Source organism: Moschus berezovskii, chromosome 11, assembly GCF_049115385.1.
Source record: "Moschus berezovskii isolate FMDL1 chromosome 11, NW_MosBer_1.0, whole genome shotgun sequence".
Classification (NCBI taxonomy): domain Eukaryota; kingdom Metazoa; phylum Chordata; class Mammalia; order Artiodactyla; family Moschidae; genus Moschus; species Moschus berezovskii.
The window spans coordinates 7,452,844-7,473,004 of record NC_142470.1 but is presented as its reverse complement, the minus strand read 5'-3'; the positions used below and the strand labels follow the sequence as shown (position 1 = coordinate 7,473,004).

The window sequence follows — 20,161 nt, the reverse complement described above, 5'->3', positions numbered from 1 at the left end:
GCTGGCCAGCTGAGACCCAGCCCGCATTCCATCTCATCCCACGTTGCCGCTGGGGGTCTCAGTTCAGTCCAGTTTGCTCAGTTGTGTCCAGCTCTTTGCGACCACATGGACTGCTGCACCGTCTAAGCTGGTGGCCTGGGCACTGTCTAATCCTCGCCCAGGAGAGGGGCAGGTGTGGGTCGGACAGTCCAGTCAGTGGCGGCACCTGGACTGGGACTCAGGTGTCCTCCTGCCTGCCGGGACCCTGCAAGGACACAACTTGTAGGCACCGTGTAAACAGCTAGCAGGAGTGGTTTCTGAAAGAAATTGAAAGGGGACAGTTCAGGTAGAAGCCTTGTAGAGATCAGGACTGGCTAATCCTGGATTAGCTGGGGGGTGGGGCATCCCTGAGGGATGGCCCCAGGGGGTAGGGCAGAGACAAGGACGGCCTCACCCGAGGACAGAAGTGAGACGGTGGGGGGTGGTGTGGAGAGGGGCTGGGGGCTAGGTTGGGTTTTCTCTGGGTGAGGCCAGGGAAGGATGGGAGGCCAGGATTCGGGTTTTCTCTGGGCAGGGAAGGGTTAAACGGCCTTGGGCTTCCCAGGCTCCCGCCCCTCTCCCCTCCTGAACTTTTTCCTCTCCAGCCCTGGCCTCGGTACCCGGAGCCACCCGCCACCCTTGCGCCCTGCCCCGGGTCATCATGGCCTGCCTGAGTCCCTCACAGCTCCAGAAGGTAGGGGCCTGCCGGTTGGGAGACCCCGAGGGTCAGATAAATACGAGGGGCCCCTCAAAACTTGAACTAGTCCAGGAAACTCGACCCCGCCCCCCTGTATTTTTCAGAACAGGAAACTGAAGCGCAGAGTAGTCGGTTCACAGCCACGACCCCTAACTTCTGCACACACAGCCAAGGGCCGTCCAGGCCACCGCACCCGCAGTGGTGTGGGAACGTGTAGGTGTCAATACCGGACTAAAACACCGGGTCTTGAGAGCTGGGGGCGGCGGCGGGGGCGAGGGTCTGGGAAGGGGCGGGGCCGACGAAGGGGCGGGCCCGCTGATCCCACCCCTAACCCAAGGCGCTGGGCTGTGGAACCAGCCGCGGGCGTTCCGGCGTGCCTGTGCGCTAAGTCGCTTCAGCCTTGTCCCGCTCTTTGCGACCCTATGGACCGTATCCCGCCAGGCTCCTCTGTCCATGGGATTCTCCAGGCAAGATTACTGGAGTGGGTTGACATGCCCTCCTCCAGGGGATCTTGCGGACCCAGGGATCCGACCGGCGTCTCTTAAGTCTCCTGCATTGGCAGGCGGGTTCTTTACCACTAGCGCCACCTGGAAAGAGCTAAGGCTTGAGAATTAGAGCCACGGAGACGTTTGAAAAAACCTGACCCTTGTGGTTTGTTCCTGGTGCAAGAGGAAAATGCCAAAAAAAAAAAAAAAAAAAATTACAGAAAATCTCAAAAAAGAAAATTAAAACATCCTATACATTTCCTTGAAGAAAGAAATGGCAAAACCAGTATTCTTGCCTGAAGAATCCCGTGGACAGAGGAGCATGGCGAGCCGCACAGTTCATAGGGTCGCAAAGAGTCAGACACGACTGAAGCACTGAGCACGCACGCACGCACGCATACATTCCCTACTCAGACAATATTTTGGTATACAACCCTTGAATCGCTGAAAAGTCCGGGGAAGTCCCTGGTGGTCCCGTCGTTAAGACTTAGCCCTTCCACTGCGGAGGGCACAGGTTTGATGTGGGCACTGGGAATGAAGATCCCTGCACTGTGGCGCCAAACAAAATAAAATGTCCATCACAATCGTTATTGTGTCTGACTAGGTCGTGTCCGACTCTTTGTGACCCCATGGACTGCAGCACACCAGGCTTCCCTGTTCTTCACTATATCCTGGAGTTTGCTCAAACTTATGTCCATTGTGAGTCGGTGATGCCATCCAACCATCTCATCCTCTGTTATTCCCCTCTCCTCCTCCCTTCAATCTTTCCCAGCATCAGGATCTTTTCTAATGAGTCAGCTGTTTGTATTAGGTGGCCAAAGTATTGGAGCTTCAGCTTCAGCATCAGTCCTTACCATGAACATTGAGGGTTGGCTTCCTTTAGGATTGTTTGATCTCCTTGCAGTCCAAGGGACTCTCAAGAGTCTTCACCAGCACCACAATTTGAAACCATCAATTCTTGGGTGCTCAGCCTTCTTTATGGTCCAACTATCACACCCATACATGACTAATGGAAAAACCATAGATCTGACTAGACGGACCTTTGTCTGCAAAGTGAGATGTCTCTGCTTTTTAATATACTGTCTAGGTTTGTCATTGCTTTTCTTCCAAGGAGCAAACATCTTTTAATTTCATGGCTGCAGTCACCATCCACAGTGATTTTGGAGCCCAAGAAAATAAAATATGTCATTGTTTCCACTTTTCCCCCTTCTATTTGCAAAGAAGTCATAGGACTGACTGGATACCATTGATCTTAGTTTTTTGAATGTTGAGTGTTAAGCCTGTTTTTCCACTCTCTTCTTTCACCCTCATCAAGAAGCTCTTTAATTCCTCTTCACTTTCTTCCATTAGAGTGGTATCATCTGCATATCTAAGGTTGTTGATATTTCTCCCGGTAATCAGCTGACTCATTAGAAAGACCCTGATGCTGGGAAAGACTGAAGAGAGGAGGAGAAGGGGACGACAGAAGATGAGATGGTTGCATGGCATCACTGACTCAAGGGACATGAATTTGAGCAAGCTCCAGGAGATGGTGAAGGACAGGGAAGCTTAGTGTGCTGCAGTCCATGGGATCACAAAGAGTCAGACACAACTGAGGAACTGAATAGCAAATCTTGATTCCAGCTTGTGATTCATCCAGCTTGGCATTTCACATGATGAAGCAACAGTTAGAACTGGACATGGAACAACAGACTGGTTCCAAATAGGAAAAGGAGTATGTCAAGGCTGTATATTGTCACCCTACTTATTTAACTTATATGCAGAATACATCATGAGAAATGCTGGGCTGGAGGAAGCACAAGCTGGAATCAAGATTGCCGGGAGAAATATCAATAACTTCAGATATGCAAATGACACCACCCTTATGGTAGAAAGTGAAGAACTAAAGAGCCTCTTAATGAAAGTGAAAGAGGAGAGTGAAAAAGTTGGCTTAAAGCTCAACATTCAGAAAACTAAGATCATGGCATCCGGTCCCATCACTTCAAGGCAAATAGATGGGGAAACAGTGGAAACAATGGCTGACTTTATTTTTCTGGGCTACAAAATCACTGCAGATGGTGATTGCAGCCATGAAATTAAAAGACGCTTACTCCTTGAAAGGAAAGTTATGACCAACCTAGACAGCATATTAAAAAGCAGAGACATTACTTTGCCAACCAAGGTCCATCTAGTCAAGGCTATGGTTTTTGCAGTGGTCATGTATGGATGTGAGAGTTGGACTATAAAGAAAGCTGAGCACCGAAGAATTGATGCCTTGAACTGTGGTGTTGGAGAAGACTCTGGAGAGTCCCTTGGACTGCAAGGAGATCCAACCAGTCCATCCTAAAGGAGATCAGTCCTGGGTGTTTATGGGAAGGACTGACGTTGAAGCTGAAGCTCCAATACTTTGGCCACCTGATGCGAAGAGCTGACTCATTGGAAAAGACCCTGATGCTGGGAAAGATTGAGAGCAGGAGGAGAAGGGGACGACAGAGGATGAGATGGTTGGATGGCATCACCGACTCCATGGACGTGGGTTTGGGTGGACTCCGGGAGTTGGTGATGGACAGGGAGGCCTGGTGTGCTGCGGTTCCTGGGGTCGCAAAGAGTCAGACATGACTGAGCGACTGACCTGAACTGAACTGATTCTTTATATAAGTTAAATAAGCAGGGTGACAATATACAGCCTTGACGTGCTCTTTTCCCAATTTGGAACCAGTCTGTTGTTCCATGTCCAGTTCTAAATGTTGCTTCTTGACCTGCATACAGACATCTAAGAAGGCAGGTAAGGTGGTCTGGTATCCCCATCTCTTTAAATAGTTTTCCATAGTTTGTTGTGATCGACACAATCAAAGTCTTTAGTGTGGTCAATGAAGCAAAAGTAGATGTTTTTCTGGAATTCCTTTGCTTTTTCTATGATCCAACAGATGTTGGTCATTTGATTTCTGGTTCCTCTGCCTTTTCTAAATCCAGTTTATGTATCTGGAAGTTCTTGGTTTGCAGACTATTGAAGTCTACCTTGAAGAATTCTAAGCATTACCTCTTTAGCATGTGAAATGATGGCAGTTTGAACATTCCTAGGCATTGTCTTTCTTTGGGATTGGAACAAACACTGACTTTTTCCAGTCCTGTGGCAATTGCTGAGTTTTTCAAATTAGCTGGCATATTGAGTGCAGCACTTTCACAGCATCATCTTTTAGAATTTGAAATAGCTCAACTGAAATTCCGTCACCTCCACTAGCTTTGTTCATGTAATGCTTGCTAAGTCCCACTTGACTTTGCATTCCAGAATGTCTGGTTCTAGGTACATGACCACACTATCGTGATTATCTGGGCCATTAAGAACTTTTTTGTATAGTTCTTCCGTGTATTCTTACAGATGGTAGAACTGCCCATTCAACACATTTCCCCAAGCTTCTATTATGTGCCAGGCACAGTACTGGGACCTAGAACTCCTGCTGTCCACTGGGCCTTCACGCAACCCTCTGTGAAGGGACAGGTGTGACCCCACTGGACAGCATTTGCCCAAGTTCTTGCAAATTAGAATACTAATTTGTATTTGGCTTTTTTTCTTGTTCTTGTTCAGTCACTTAGTCATGTCCAACTCTTTGCAGCCTCATGGACTGCAGCATGCCAGGCTTCCCTGTTCTTCACTATCTCCCAGAGTTTGCTCAAACTCATGTGCATTGCGTTAGTGATGCCATCCAACCACCTCATCCTCTGTCACCCACTTCTCCTCCTGCCCTTCATCTTTCCCAGCATCCAGGGCTTTTCCAGTGAGTCGGCTCTTCAGTACATTTATTTATTTAGCTGGACTAGGTTTTAGTCGAAGCACTCGGGATCTTTTATCTTCTTTTTGGTATATGGGATCGTTAGTTGTAGCATCAGTTCAGTTCAGTTCAGTTCAGTCGCTCAGTCGTATCCGACTCTTTGCGACCCCATGAATCACAGCACGCCAGGCCTCCCTGTCCATCACCAACTCCCAGATTTCACTCAAACTCACCTCCATCGAGTCGGTGATGCCATCCAGCCATCTCATTCTCTGTCGTCCCCTTCTTCTCCTGCCCCCAATCCCTCCCAGCATCAGAGTCTTTTCCAGTGAGTCAACTCATCGCATGAGGTGGCCAAAGTATTGGAGATTCAGCTTTAGCATCAGTCCTTCCAATGAACACCCAGGGCCGATCTCCTTTAGAATGGACTGGTTGGATCTCCTTGCAGTATAAGGGACTCTCAAGAGTCTTCTCCAACACCACAGCTTGAAAGCATCCATTCTTCAGTGATCAGCTTTCTTCACAGTCCAACTCTCACATCCACACATGACCACGGGAAAAACCATAGCCTTGACTAGACGGACCTTGGTTGGCAAAGTAATGTCTCTGCTTTTTAATATACTGTCTAGGTTGGTCATAACTTTCCTTCCAAGGAGTAAGCGTCTTTTAATTTCATGGCTGCAATCAGCATCTGCAGTGATTTTGGAGCCCCAAAAAATAAAGTCTGACACTGTTTCCCCATCTATCGTTGTAGCATATGAAGACTTAATTCTGGCATATGGGATCTAGTTCCCCCTGCATTGGAAGCAGCGGGAAGTCTTAGCTACTGAACCACCAGGGAAGTCCCATGACTTCTTTTTCTAATCTCACAATATATCTAGAATACATTTCCATGTCAGTAAATATGTTTCTGTCACTTGTGTTATATTTTAGGGAGATAAAGCATACTTTTTGTAATAGATTCCCCTGTATACTGCTTTGTTGGATGTCTATCTCCTTTCTTAGACCAGGTCTGGGACGCAGGCATCATGGATGGCTTGCTCATGACTGAATCTCCAGCTCCTAAAGCCGTGTCTGGTGCATGGTAGATGCACAGTCAATGTTGGTTGGATAAATGAATGAGGTTGTATCCCCATGTGACTCAAGCCCACGGGAGGTTTACAGTGGGGACATCTCTGCTTCCACTCCCCTTCATTCAAGCAGCCAACACTCACTGCCCTTCACTGGACATAGGCACCATGGCCAGGGAAGCAGGTAAAGCAATGAACAGGACACTAGGTCCTCCCTTCAGACAGTTTCCTGTTTGGGGAGGGGTCAAATCAGTCCTCATGAAGAGCGTTTGAGGGTGGGGGGAAGCCTGAGTCTCCTGCCTGTCTGCCTGCAGTTTCAGGAGGATGGATTCCTGGTGCTGGAAGGGTTCTTATCTGCAGACGAGTGTGAGGCCATGCAACAGAGGATTGGTGAGATCGTGGCCGAGATGGATGTCCCTCTCTACTGTCGCACGGAATTTTCTACCCAGGAGGAGGAGCAGCTGCGAGCCCAGGTAGGTGCCTGGAGTAGGTGGGGATGGGACCTGGTCTCTGATGGGTGGTGAAGCCTGCAAACATTAGGTCCCAAGGCCCATGGTTCATTTTTTTGGCCTTGCAGCACTGCTCAGCTCTTAGTTCCCCAACCAGGGATAGAACCTGTACCCCCTGAAGTGGATGTTCAGACTCTTAACCACGAGCCGCCAGGGGAGTCCCCCCATCGGCTCATTCTGACACTGAATCAGGCCTTGAACTTTCTCAAGGCACAGACTGTGTCTTATTTGCCTATTTCCTTCACTCCCAACTATGAATTTATAAAGTCAACATTATTGCCCCCATTTGACAGATAAATTAAGGATAATTGAAGTTCAGTTCACATGCTCCAGATTACACAGTTAATCACTGATAGAGCCAGAACTTAAACCCAGACTTGCCTGATACCAAGTTCACGTTGTCTCTGCTCTACTGTACTTCCTTAGACGTTTCCCTGCCACAAAGGACCCCTTTGTGGCCACAACCCAAGACAAATGATTCTGATGGGCCCACCTGGGTGAGTCATCCCCCAGTGAGATTAGGAGCTCTGCTTGTCCCGCCACCCCACCTCCACCCCGGTGACCTAATGGGACTCAGTACAATTTGAGATGGATAAGTTGAGATGGGGTTCTCCCACACAGTTCTTGTAACCTTTCATAGTCTGATTTTATGCGCCTGCCTGCTGCTGAGCCCTCAAGCCAAAGCTGTAGTCCAGGGACTTCCCTGGTGAGTCCAGTGGCTAAGACTTTACACTCTCAGTGCAGGGGGCCCAGGTTCCATCCCTGGTCGGGGATCTAGATCCCACATGCTGCAACTAAGAATCTGCATGCTGCAACAAACATGGAAGATCCTGCATGCCACCACTAAACAGACGGCACAGCTAAATACATTCAGTTTAGTTTAGTCGCTCAGTCATGTCTGACTCTTTGCGACCCCATGAATCGCAGCACACCAGGCCTCCCTGTCCATCACCAACTCCTGGAGTCCACCCAAACCCATGTCCATTGAGTCGGTGATGCCATCCAACCAACTCATCCTCTATCGTCCCCTTCTCCTCCTGCCCTCAATCTTTCCCAGCATCAGGGTCTTTTCAATGAGTCAGTTCTTCCCATCAGGTGGCCAAAGTATTGGAGCTTCAGCTTCAACGTCAGTCCTTCCAATGAACACCCAGGACTGATCTCCTTTAGGATGGACTGGTTGGATCTCCTTGCAGCCCAAGGGACTCTCCAGAATCTTCTCCAGCACCACAGTTCAAAGGCATCAATTCTTCGGCGCTCAGCTTTCTTTATAGTCCAACTCTCACATCCATACATGACCACTGCAAAAACCATAGCCTTGACTAGACAGACTTTGGTTGGCAAAGTAATGTCTCTGCTTTTTAATATGCTGTCCAGGTTGGTCATAACTTTCCTTCCAAGGAGTAAGCGTCTTTTAATTTCATGGCTGCAATCACCATCTGCAGTGATTTTGGAGCCCAGAAAAATAAAGTCAGCCATTGTTTCTACTGTTTCCCCATCTATTTGCCTTGAAGTGATGGGACCGGATGCCATGATCTTAGTTTTCTGAATGTTGAGCTTTAAGCCAACTTTTTCACTCTCCTCTTTCACTTTCATCAAGAGACTCTTTAGTTCGCTTTCTGCCATAAGGGTGGTGTCATCTGCATATCTGAGGTTATTGATATTTCTCCCGGCAATCTTGATTCCAGCTTGTGCTTCCTCCAGCCCAGCATTTCTCATGATGTACTCTGCATATAATAAATACATTAACAACAACGAGGTCCAGGCTCAGTAATGGGGGCTCACTCTTACTCATGGCAATGATCTTCTGCCATCTGGTGGGCATAAAGGGAATTACAATGACTGTCTGGCTTACTACGCAAAATATGGGGACTTCAGAAGAAAAGGGGGTTTATAGGATGACAGCTTTGCTCCCAACAGTAGGTTTCATTTGGCTGTACCAGTATCCAGTATCTCCTCAATATTCACTACTGATACTGTGAAAGACTTTGAAATGGATGTTTAAAAAAGATCGGCAGGTGTCCTGTTCAGCTCTCCTTTCCAGCTTACCTGCACTTTTCATTGTTTTTTGAGTTGACAATCCTGAAAGTTTTGTGATAACTCAATGATACTTATCCATAGAAATGGGCATGAACTTTGTCTGGCAGGATGCAATTATTGATTGCCCCTGTGGCTATATCAGTTTTGCATTGATCTGTAAATTCATTTCAGCATTTCTCAGTGCCTATATTTGTGTGGTTCTTGGAATTCTCCTTTGAACATGCTACTGGTTCCTTTGTGAATTACTGAGTTTAGTAACATCTTTGACACACATGTAGCATCACTATCTTTAATATTATTATCCACTATAAGATTGAGGGCAGGAGGAAAAGGGGACGACAGAGGATGAGATGGTGGGATGGCGTCACCAACTTGATGGACATGGGTTTGGGTGGACTTCGGGAGTTGGTGATGGACAGGGAGGCCTGGCATGCTGCGGCTCATGGGGTTGCAAAGAGTCGGACACGACTGAGCGGCTGGACTGAACTAAACTAATGCTTCTCAGACTTGCTTCCCTCACTCTGATCCTAGTATAGAGGAGCTGAGAATGTTGGAAAAATCCTTTCAGTTTTCAGTGGGAAGCTGAAAGTTTTCAAAGAACCACGATGAGTCACTAAGTTGAGCCAGGCAGGCACTTGTGACAGCACATGTGTTCAGGTGAGGAAGAGGTGGGGCTGTGCCACCTGGGAACCCAGGTAGGGGCATCACTCAACTTAAGTCACCATGCGGGAAGGAAGATTATACATGTGTGTGTGTTGTGTATATACAGTCTTCCTTCCATGGTGACATAGGCACAGTTGAGTGACACCAATGCCCACCAATGCCCTACTTGGAAGGAAGATTATGTATATGTGTGTATTGTGTATGGGCTTGCCTGGTGGCTCAGAGAGTAAAGAATCTGCCCCACGATGCAGGAGACGGGTTTGATCCCTGGGACAGGAAGATCCCCTGGAGAAGGGAATGGCAACCCACTCCAGTATTCTTGCCTGGAGAATTCCATGGGCAGAGGAGCCTGGCAGGCTACAGTCCATGGGGTTGCAAAGAGTTGGACACGACTGAGCAACTTACACTTTCACTTTTACTTTTCATTGAGTGTGTTTATATATGTATATGGCATGGTGATCATGTGTGACCAAAGCCACAAGGAAAACATGGGACATCTTCCTGGAGCATCATTTTCATATGATGCTAAGAAATTTGAAATATGATTTTAAAATTAACAAGGAGACATTATTAAGAGAAAGATTAGTAATAGCTTATGTTTATAGAGCATTTAGCCATGCCCTCACTGAATGTTTTCTATAATAATAAAGGCAGATATTCACATGACACCACATTCCAAGGACTGTTAGAGCCTTATGTGTGTGTGTACACATGTTTGTGTGTGTGCGCGCATGTACGTGCCCAGTTGTGTCCGACTCTTTGTGACCCCATGAACTGTAGCCTGCCAGGCTCCTCTGTCCATGGGATTTCCCAGGCAAGAATACTGGGGTGGGTTGCCGTTTCCTTCTTCAGGAGATCTTTCCCCACTCAGGGATCGAACCCACATCTCCTGCTTTGGCAGGGGAATTCCTTACCACTGCGCCACCTGGAAGCCCAATAATAATAATAATAAGGGGCAGATATTCACGTGACACCACGTTCCAAGCAACTGCTCTAGTGCTTTGTATATGTTGCTGTTCAGTAATCGCTTCAACACCCTATGAGATAGGTGCCTTTAATAGCCTGTGTATTTTATGAGGAAACCAAACCTGGAGAGGTTCAGTAATGTGCTTGTGGTCACAGCCCATCAGTGGCAGAGCTGGGATTTGAACCCCAGTATTCTAGCTCCAGGGTTTCCCAAGTGGCCCAAAGCCCCCTGGGAACCAGGCCTGTTTGATCATGCCATTATCGGGTATGAGTCATGTGATTTATTAAGAGGTTTCCAGGGAGACTTCCTGATGGTCCAGTGGTAAGATTCCGTGCTTCCAATGCAGGGGGCCCAGGTTCGGTCCCTGGTCAAGGAACTAGGATCCCACATTCTGCAATTAAGAGCCCGCATACCACAACTAGAAAAAAGGTCCCACGTGTCACAATTAAGACCCAGTGCAGACAAATAATTAATTTAAAAAATAGAGGTTTCCAGAAACTTCCGTGCTGGCAGCTTTGGACTGTGCTGGCAGGCCCTCGGGTTTCCAGTTTACCATCTGTGTTGCATTGAGCAAGTCTGAGAAGCATCAGTGGAGTCTGCAGCTCTGTGCTGGGTGCAGGGTGTGGGGGGGGCCTCTGAATCCTCTTCCCTCTCTGCCAGGCCCACCTGTGACCCCGGGATGCTCTCTCAGTCCCTCTGATGTCCCTTCTCCACAGGGCAGCGCAGACTATTTCTTAACCAGCGGTGACAAGATTCGATTCTTCTTTGAGAAAGGCGTCTTTGATAAACAAGGTTTGGAACTGGTGCCCTAGACTGGCTGGATTTGGGTGTCTGCCCCCTGGGGCTGGAGGGTTGGTGCACTGAGGCCAGGTGTCTGCGGGTAGCTGGACTCCAGTTCTTCTGCCTTGACCTGTTCTTTGTGCCACAGGAAATTTCCTGGTCCCACCGGAGAAATCCATCAACAAAATTGGCCACGGTAAGCAGGGACTTGGGGGAACCTAAGGTCTGAAGAGTTGGGGGGCCTTCCTCCAAAGCACACAGTAAGTTAGTAGCCCAACAGATGGCATTTCTGGGTGCAGGCTCCCCCATGGGCCCTGCTCTCCACTCCTCAGTTATAAACAAGCGGAAAGCTCATGCACAGAAAATAGCAGAGAACATCAAAGTGAAGCCTGATCCTGGGCGCGCAGGCCTAGGCCCAGGAGGGGACTGGGTACTGGGGACTGGCTCTTTGTCTCACCTTTGTTCCGCAGCTCTGCACGCCCATGACCCCGTCTTCAGGTGTGTCACACACTCCCCCAAGGTGCAGGTGAGCAGAGGTGTCGGCGAGGGTGGGCAGGTAGGCCAGATGTGAGTGCGGGCAGGCTGGCTGTGTGACCTCTGCCCCCTTCCAGGCTTTGGCCAGAAGTCTGGGCCTCCAGATGCCTGTGGTGGTGCAGAGCATGTATATCTTTAAGGTGAGTGCCCTGTCCTCCCAGGTCTCAGTTTATCCTCTGTAAAATGGACACAGTGCTTAAACCAGCCCCTCCTTACAAGGGCCACAAGCTGTCTCCCTAAAGAATTACTACTCAGTGGGCAAGAGAACATAAAAGTTGGTCTCCCCTGGTTAGGATGCCTGGCACTTCCTTGGCGCTCAGTTACAATTTGGCAGCAGAAGGGAAGGGGCCCCAAGGGCTGCCTCCTCCCTTTGTTGGCTATTGAAATGCCTTGCTTCCAGCTTTCAAGGCCTAGCTCAGTGCCACCTCCTCCAAGAAGCCTTCCAACTCCCTTGGGAAGAGAGGACCCATCTCTGACCCTGAAGCCTACAGGCTTAACTGCTGGTCTGGGCCCCAGTTTCTCCCGCTGCCCTCACTTCTGCCTTGTGCTTTTTTTAAAAAAAAAAAAAAAAAATCAAACTAATTCGATTTTTGGTTGCATCAAGTCTCTGTTGTGGCACATGGGCTCAGCAGTTGCAATGGGTGGGCTCAGTTGCTCTGTGGCATGTGGAGTCTTAGTTCCCTGACCAGGGATCAAACCCACGTCCTCTGCATTGAAAGGTATATTCTTAACCACCTGACCACCAGGGAAGTCCCCTGCTTTCTGTTCTTGTTAGGCACCTGAGTCTTCTCTTCCCAGGGAAGTTTGAAGGTGTCTTGGAGGAGGCGTGTTCAGACTGGGAGCTCCCTGCCAGGCAGGGTTGTTTTTCTCTCTGCAACCCTCCTGGGCTGGTACAGTAGGTGCTGGGTGCCGATGGGAAAGCCTGGGAGATAAACATCTGTGGCAGGGGCAGGTGCATCCCACTGAGATGACTCAGAGCAGCCCCCCCACCCCCTCCCTGCTCTCACCTGGCCCCTCCTCTCTCTCTTGCAGCAACCTCACTTCGGAGGTGAAGGTGAGCCAAGAGCAGGCTGGGGGCCCCGGCAAAGGTCCTGGCGGGAGATCTGGGACATCAATCATTGTCTGGGCCCCCAAGGGACCAGCCTCCACTGCTGCTTCCAGAGTGAACTGGTCGAGGGTGGGGGGAGTCCCGGAGTCCTTGACACAGTGGTTCCCAATCCTGGCAGCAACCCCTCGCAGGTTACAAATACAAATTCCTGGGCCCCGTTCTCTGAGATCTTGAGGGAGCCAAGGGCCTGGGAATCTGTATTTTACCAAGTTCCTTGGAGGGCTGATTCAGCATAGAAACTGCTGATCTGATTACACACCTGCTGGAATCACAGTCACCCTTTCCCACCTCCCTCATGGGTGATGAGCCCCTTCTCTCATACCTCCAGTGACAGAGGGCTCACTCCCTGCAGGCAGCGCTTCCCTTCCTGCACAAGTCCAGGTCCTTCCTCTGTGAGGCCCCCTCCTCTCCAGCATCAGGCCCAAGGACAGTCTCCCGCAGGGGCTGATGGTCCTCTCCCTGAGCCGTCTTTGCTTAACCCGGAACCCCCAGCTCCTTTAGCTTTTCCTCCCAGTGTTTTGGGGCCCCCACCATTAGGACACCTTTGTTTGGACACTGGATTGTCAAAGTCCCTCTAAAGTTTGGTGTCAGAAAGCACACAGTTCCTTGGGAAAGGACGAGCACTCACTTTGTTATTATAGTTTCAGATCCTCTGTTGAGTGGTCCTCCCTGATGGCCTGGGCCCCAGCATCATGCAGGGGGTATTTACAAGGGGGGTGCTGTGTCCGTCCCTTGTTTTGCACCCAACTTCTCAGTCTTCAGCCCTTGGGGGCTTACACTGGGCCATCTGGTGGCCAAGGTGCCCTCCCTGCCTAAGGACAGCAGCTTGAGTTACCTACTCCAATGAAACAATAGCCACTGCTTTTTAGGCTGCAGTTAGGTTGAGCACATATTGCCTCATGGGATTTTTCAGCAACATCGCAAAGTTAGGTTATCATACCGACTGCTCTATGGTTTAGGAAGTTGAAGTTTTGAGAGGTGACCTCTCTTGCCCAGAGTCTCCAGCCCAGGAAGTGGGGGACATTCTAACTGCTCCTGGGAGGACCAAGGAGTGAGTAGAATTGGGGCCCAGGTGAGGCGGGGTGGGGCTTCTCACGCCCAGGTGGGCCTGCTGCAGTCACCCCTCACCAGGACGCCTCCTTCCTGTACACGGAGCCCCTGGGTCGGGTGCTGGGCCTGTGGATTGCCCTGGAAGATGCCACGCTGGAGAACGGCTGCCTCTGGTTCATCCCTGGCTCCCACACAGGTGAGGCCACCTGCCTCTCCCTGCTCAGTTGTCCTCACCCTCCACGAGTGTGCACATGTGTGCTTGATCGTGCTGGACTCCTTGTGCTCCCATGGACAGTAGCCCACCAGGCTCCTCTGTCCACGGGATTTTTTCAGGCAAGAATACTGGAGTAGGTTGCCATTTCCTACTCCAGGAGATCTTCCTAACCCAGGGATTGACCCTGCGTCTCCTGCACTGGCAGGCGGGTTTTTACCACTGAGCCACCTGGGAAGCCCCCCGCCCCCATGGGAGGAGGACCTGGAAAAAAGAGAGGCTGAAGGCCCCACTTCGGCCTGCAGGTGGAGTGTCGAGAAGGATGGTCCGGGCCCCTGCTGGCTCTGCGCCTGGCACCAGCTTCCTCGGGTCGGAGCCAACCCGGGATAACAGCCTCTTTGTGCCCACACCAGTGCTGAGAGGTAGGGGGTGCAGAGGGCAGGGAGGAGGGCCTGGAGGCCATGCCCAGGGGGTCTGTGCCTGCTCTGACCACCCAGCTGACCTGAGGGCTGGGGAGTCACGGCAGGAGGGAAGATCGGGTGGGCACTGTGAGGACTGAAAGCTGCGTGACTGACCTCAGAGTCCCCCAGGCTGGGCTGGAATCCAGATGCTGCTACTTCCAGACTGTCTCTAAGAGCAAATGACTGAAACCCTCTGAGCCTGTTTCCCCAAACATCAAGTGGGGAAGCCAGTGCAATGTCGTGTGTGAGATGGTGCATAAGTGCATAGAAATCCTGGCTGTCAGCACACACTTCCTTTTGATTTTTATATTAGTATTTATGTGGTTGCATTGGGTGTTAGTTGTGGCGTGTGTGCTCAGGAGTTGCGCCTTGCAGGCGGCTGCCTCGTGGCACGTGGCAGTCTTAGTTCCCCAGCCAGGGATTGAACTTGCATCCCCTGCATGGGAAGGTGGATTCTTTTATTTTTTTTTATGGAAGATGGATTCTTAACCACGGGACCACCAGGAAAGTCCCACACCCTTTTTTTTAGAAAAGGGAAAGTGAATCCCAACCCTGTGTTCCCGGGTGAGGCCCCAGCTGGCTTCTGCCTGGTTCTGGAAATGCCACAGAAGGCAATGCCACTGCCGAGGCTTGTGAGGGTGCAGGCCCCAATGGAAGGACTTGATTCCGAGGCAACCCACGTCCAACTGCACAGCTTCCAACTTGGGGCAGACTCCAGGCCCCTGAGGTTCCCGGGATGAGGATGGGGACAAAGAGGTGACACCACCGCTTGAAGGAGGGGACTGCCCACCATGTCCCTTCCTGCCCCGAGTGCTCTCCTGACCTGCTGTGTCCCTGCCAGGGGCCCTCATCCTAATCCATGGAGAAGTGGTGCACAAGAGCGAGCAAAATTTCTCTGACCGCTCGCGCCAGGCCTACACTTTCCACCTCATGGAGGCTGCTGGCACCGTCTGGAGCCCAGATAACTGGTAGGTGGCAGGGTTGTTGTGTGCCCCAGACAGCTCCTGAACAGGCCTGCCCTGGAGGCCCTGGACAGTGCTCCTGGCCCCTCAAGGCCTTCCCCCCTCATCCTCTGCAGGCTCCAGCCGACCCCCGAGTTGCCCTTTCCCCCACTGTACACCGAAAGGCCCTCTCAGGGCGGGGACACGTCTGCTCTCAGGTGAAGCTGTGGGCCACCAACGCCAGCGCCTCGCCGGACCACCTGGCCTCAACAGGGAAGCCACGTCTCTCCTCCAGGGTTTCCCTCATGCCAGTGTCTCTGCATACAGGCGGGCACGAGGTGGTAGCCTGGCAGCAGGAGCCCGGGCTGGGTGCCCTTCCCGACATCTCTCTCTGCTTTTCCCTACCCTAACACAAGCTGCCCCGAGAGGCAGCCTCACAGCCACGAAAAGGGTTCTCGCTGCTTCTCTGCCAGCTTCTCAGTCTTCTCCCCTCTCAGACGGAAGTCTCGGTCAGCATGGTGGGAGACACTGAATAAACACGACTTCCGAATGCATCATCTGGATCCTCCTTTCCCAGGCCTCCTTGCTTTCAAGATGAGAGCCCTGTTAAGAGGCATCCCATGTGGTCCAGCCCTGCCTGGTGAGGTACATGTGATGTGGGTAACAGGAAGTGACAGTCAGTGGGCATTCGTGGCGCCAGGAGCTTGCTGTGCTTACTCACTGGATCCTCACCTCTTTGCACCAGGCGCTGTGTACAGAAGAAGGAGCTGACATGTGAGAAGGTTAAGTGATCTAAGTCCTATAGCCGTTCAGGTGTTCAGCGAGGTCAGCTGGATGCAGGGTCTGTGCTCTGACCTCCATGCTCCCAGTTCTCCTTTTGGCGGGGAAAGAGGACAGGACACTGGAATCCAGTCTTAGATTCTGGCTGCTTTCTAGCTCAGGCCAGGCCCTTCTCTCTGGGCCCACCAAGGGTCTGGACTAGGGCCTCCACAGGTCCCTCTTCTTGGGCATGCTTGACAGGCACCCAGATCTGCAGGAACAACGACCAAATCCCAAACCTGCTTGGCTGGGGTCTGGCCCAGTGGTTGCAAACGGGGCCATTAGCTGATTTCACAACGCAGAAGTGTTCTGTCTGGGCCTCAGCATTAAAGCAAGCAAACAAACCCACAACTTTTTAAAGCTGAGAGACTTCACATAACGATCCACGTTTCTAAGCTGCCTTGAATGAGCAGGTCAATAGCCTGGGCTGGTAGTCCAGCCTAGGTGACTGCTGGCTAGAGCTGGTGCTTACAGGCACGTGTGCTCTTCCCTTCCCTTCCCTGCCCTCTCTCATTGTGTAACCTGCCTGGTCTCAGAGGCCTTATGATTCTGTGACCTTGACTTCCGACCCCTGCTGTCTATGTGGACAAACCAAGGCCACCTAGGGAGTCAGGGGGGCAAAGCCAGCATCATATACTCTGCACCCTAACATGGAGCTGCCTCCTTCAGCCAAGCAGTAGCGGCAGTCTGAGCAAAGGGAAGGGTTTGTTAACGCTTCTTTGAGGCCAGAAGGAATGTCTCAACACCCTCCTCTGGGACAAAGGGCCTGCTGGTGACGCCCAGGCAGAAGCACAAGCTTCCAGCACCGGGCTGCCAGCCTCCAGCCTTGGTGGGGCAGAGTTCTCACCTCTTTCTGCTAGGTCCCTCCCTGTTAGGCTGGTGAGAAGTGGGCAGAACCTTTGAGAAACCTGCTGTGCTATCTTCTCACTGATGGGAAATGTGTATCCACTCAACGAAGGTCTGCTGAGTTCCAGCCACCTGCCAGGCTGTGTTGGCACGGTGGGATACAGTGGGGAACCACGCAGCTTGGACTCTGCCCTCAGAGAGCGAGGCTGGAGCATGCCTACCCCTGGCTTCCCCAGCAGAGTGAGTCTGGGCACTCAGTAAGCTTCACCAGCCCCCTTGGCTCTAATTCCTCGCTCAGAGAAGAGACCCACACAGGTATAGACATGACAGGAGGGCAAAGAGGTCTCAGGAGGGACTTGGACCAGGACCCTGTGCTGTCCAGTTTGTCCATCACACAGCAGCAGCAGCAGCAGCACCACTCAGCCGGGCAGCAGAGGCCTTAAGGCAGGGTGGGGTTGGCTGAAACAGGGAGTCAGTCCAGGACCCGATCCTCCTCCTCCAGCCCTTCCAGGGATGCAAGAAACAGATGCCCTCTCTCCCCCAAGCTCTTCCTAAGCCAAATGGGAGAAACCACATGCACTTGGCTGATTTCCTCTTGGACGCTCCTCCGAATGAAGCCAGAGGAGTAGGGTCATTCTACTCTCCAAGTACAACCCATATAATCCTTTGGTTTGCTTGGCTTTTTGCTGAGCTAATGACTGGTCTCGAGTAACAAAGATACTGTCCCTCACTGATGTGGCCCTTTTGCACTTATGTGCAGGCCCTGGGCTGGACACCTTATTCACGTCACTTCACCAGACCCTCCCCCCATGAGGTGCAGGATCTGATTATTCCCATCTTGCAGACAAGAGAACTGAGACCCAGAGGGATTAAGCGACTCACACAGTTAAGAAGTAATTCAGCAAGTATTCTGACCCACAAGAGTTGACACCAGAACCTGAAATGTTAACCCCTCTGCCCTACTGCCTCCAGAGTCTACTCTGGCCCCTCAAGGAGTGCAAGGCAGGGGCCCTATAGCACACTCAAGCTCTCTGAGCTGTTGCACTAGACTTTAAGCCTCTTTGCATTTTTAAGTATCAGCAAAACTAAAACCAGGAGTGCTTTGATTTTTATTTTAAATCTGAATCAGTTGAAAAATTAAATCTGCTTCTTCCCATTGGCTCTTCAAGCCCAAGTGGCTGGCTGCTCTGGGACCGTTGGTCCTCCCCATGTGTCTGCTTCCTCCATTGCTAATGCACAGCAGCTAGGCCATCAGCAATATCAAGAGGTACAGAGGCAAAAGGAGATTGTCTATCTGCGTAGTGTAGGCTTCCAGGAGGGATACGGTGCTGATGGATCCTAAAATCCAAGCATAACTGTAGTTCAGGTCCACTCCACTGTCAAAGATTAAGATCAGAGCTACAGAAATGATCTGGGCAAATATAGATGTCATGGTTCCCTCAAAAGTCTTTTTGGTTCCAGGCCAGCGAATCTCCCCCATGGTGCTACCGAATATGGAGGCCACAGTGTCACCCACACCGACGGCCAGGACGCCTGCATAGGGCACTAGGGCCCTGGCTCCTCCTAAGCTACCCTTCTGTGTGCAGGGTCTGGGGACTAACCAGATGGGAAGAGACATGCCTAGGAGCAGGTAGATGTGGGTCAGGATGAGTGGCCCACCGTCTCGTTCATCCAGGAAGAGGGACAGAAGGCTTCGCAGGGTATGGCCCAGAGGCCTGATGCGGAAGTAGCGCACATACTCCAGGAAGATGAAGACAGCCAGACACACCGTGGCGGCCACGTAGAGCAGGGGCTGGTCCAAGATGATACCTGGGATGTAGGTAGCTACCACAATGAAGTGGAAATACTTTCGAGTGATGGTGGGGGCCTGGTGCTTCTTCGACTCGGAAGATGACCGCTTGGCATTCTGGTACAGAACCACCAGGCAGGCCACGGTGGCCAGCAGACACCAATAAGCTAGGAGGTAGACTCGGGTCTCTGTCTGGAAGAGGAATTGAAAGAGCCACAGCAGGGGGTTCCTGCGGATGAGGCGGTGCAGCCAGGGCAGGACGACGCCAAGGCCCAGGACACAGGTCATGAGGTGGAAGAAGATGGAAGAGGCCCAGGTGCCCGAATCCATGAAAACAAAGAGGGTGCTGAAGAAGATGCCCATAAGCACCATGCCTACCACCACAACCAGCAGGAAGAAGTCCAAGGGGTCCCCCTGGCTTTCCACCACAGTGAGAGAGCGCTTGATGAGCTGGTTGAGCATGAAGCTGATGCCACCCAGGACCAGCAGCGCCTCTCCGGGGGTGAAGCAGCGAGGCAGCAGGTACAGCAGGATCATGTTGAGGTACACGAAGATCAGCAGGGCCTCCAGGACCTCGATCACCTCGCCGACACTCAGCGAGTGCTTCATGATGTAAATGATGACGCCTCCAGCCAAGCCCGATATGATGCAGGTGTTGGTGGGCACCGGGCGAGTGATGCCCAGGGCCAATACTGAGGAGAAGAGGGCCACTGCCATGCCCGTGGCCGCCACCACAATTCCAAACCGCTCGAAATAGGGGTTCCCCGCAGCCTGGCAGCGCTCCTTCATAACCAGTCCTAGTAAAGGCATGACCACTGAAGCGGGCAGTAGGCCACTGTTAGCGGACATTCGGAACTGGAAGACCGCGCTTCCCTGCTGTAGGAGCCGGTCCCATTTGTACTGAACGTAGAAGGCCTGCACCGCGAGAGCGACGGCGCACCACGAGTATCGATCCCACACGGCTGCGTGGATGCTCAGCACCACTACGAACACCACCGCTGCCTCTGCCAGCACGGACCCACTCAGCGGAGCCCCGGACCCAGGGGTCGGGGGAGCGCACTCTCGGGTCATGTCTCTAGACTCCGGACCCACGGAAAACCGGGGTGACTAGGGATGCCTTGGACTCTGGCCCTTTAACCCGCGCCCGGCAGACAGCGGTAGCTTCGCCTTGCCAGCACCTTCTTTCTCCGTTCTCCAGCTCCCTCCAGAAGGGACGCTCCACTGGAGGCCACTATGCCGCCTGGGAGTTGGCGTCAGGCTATCCTCCACCGCCTCCCACTCACGGCGTAGACGTCTCCCCTTCGCCACCTCCCTCACAGCCTCGGCCGCACCTGCCCGGGGTTCCTCACCTCTCCCGGCAACGCCATGTTGGCCCCGCCCCCGCAGTCACGTGACGAAACCCCAGTCCGCGCCCTGGAAGCGCGCGG

At 51.8% G+C, this 20,161-nt stretch overlaps 2 protein-coding genes across 3 annotated transcripts; one reads left to right on the top strand and one right to left on the bottom strand.

The window, feature by feature from the left end:
* The first annotated feature begins 614 nt into the window (after positions 1-614).
* On the top strand, positions 615-15,785 carry PHYHD1 (phytanoyl-CoA dioxygenase domain containing 1). Its single transcript, XM_055399700.2, has 11 exons — positions 615-712; positions 6,334-6,492; positions 10,912-10,987; positions 11,124-11,171; positions 11,446-11,501; positions 11,587-11,649; positions 12,542-12,563; positions 13,735-13,863; positions 14,184-14,300; positions 15,181-15,307; positions 15,418-15,785. Exons 1-11 carry the CDS (start codon positions 680-682, stop codon positions 15,500-15,502), a joined length of 915 nt encoding a protein of 304 aa, XP_055255675.2. The 5' UTR covers positions 615-679; the 3' UTR covers positions 15,503-15,785.
* Positions 15,786-18,036: 2,251 nt separating this feature from the next.
* Positions 18,037-20,107, bottom strand: DOLK (dolichol kinase). 2 transcript variants are annotated; one of them, XM_055399329.1, is made up of 2 exons: positions 18,547-20,107; positions 18,037-18,283 (listed from the first exon to the last, which is right to left on the bottom strand). In XM_055399329.1, exons 1-2 carry the CDS (start codon positions 19,803-19,805, stop codon positions 18,175-18,177), a joined length of 1,368 nt encoding a protein of 455 aa, XP_055255304.1. In that variant the 5' UTR covers positions 19,806-20,107; the 3' UTR covers positions 18,037-18,174. The 2 variants fall into 2 exon arrangements, with proteins under 2 accessions (XP_055255304.1, XP_055255303.1); XM_055399328.1 differs by having other exon boundaries at positions 18,037-20,107.
* Positions 20,108-20,161: the final 54 nt, after the last annotated feature.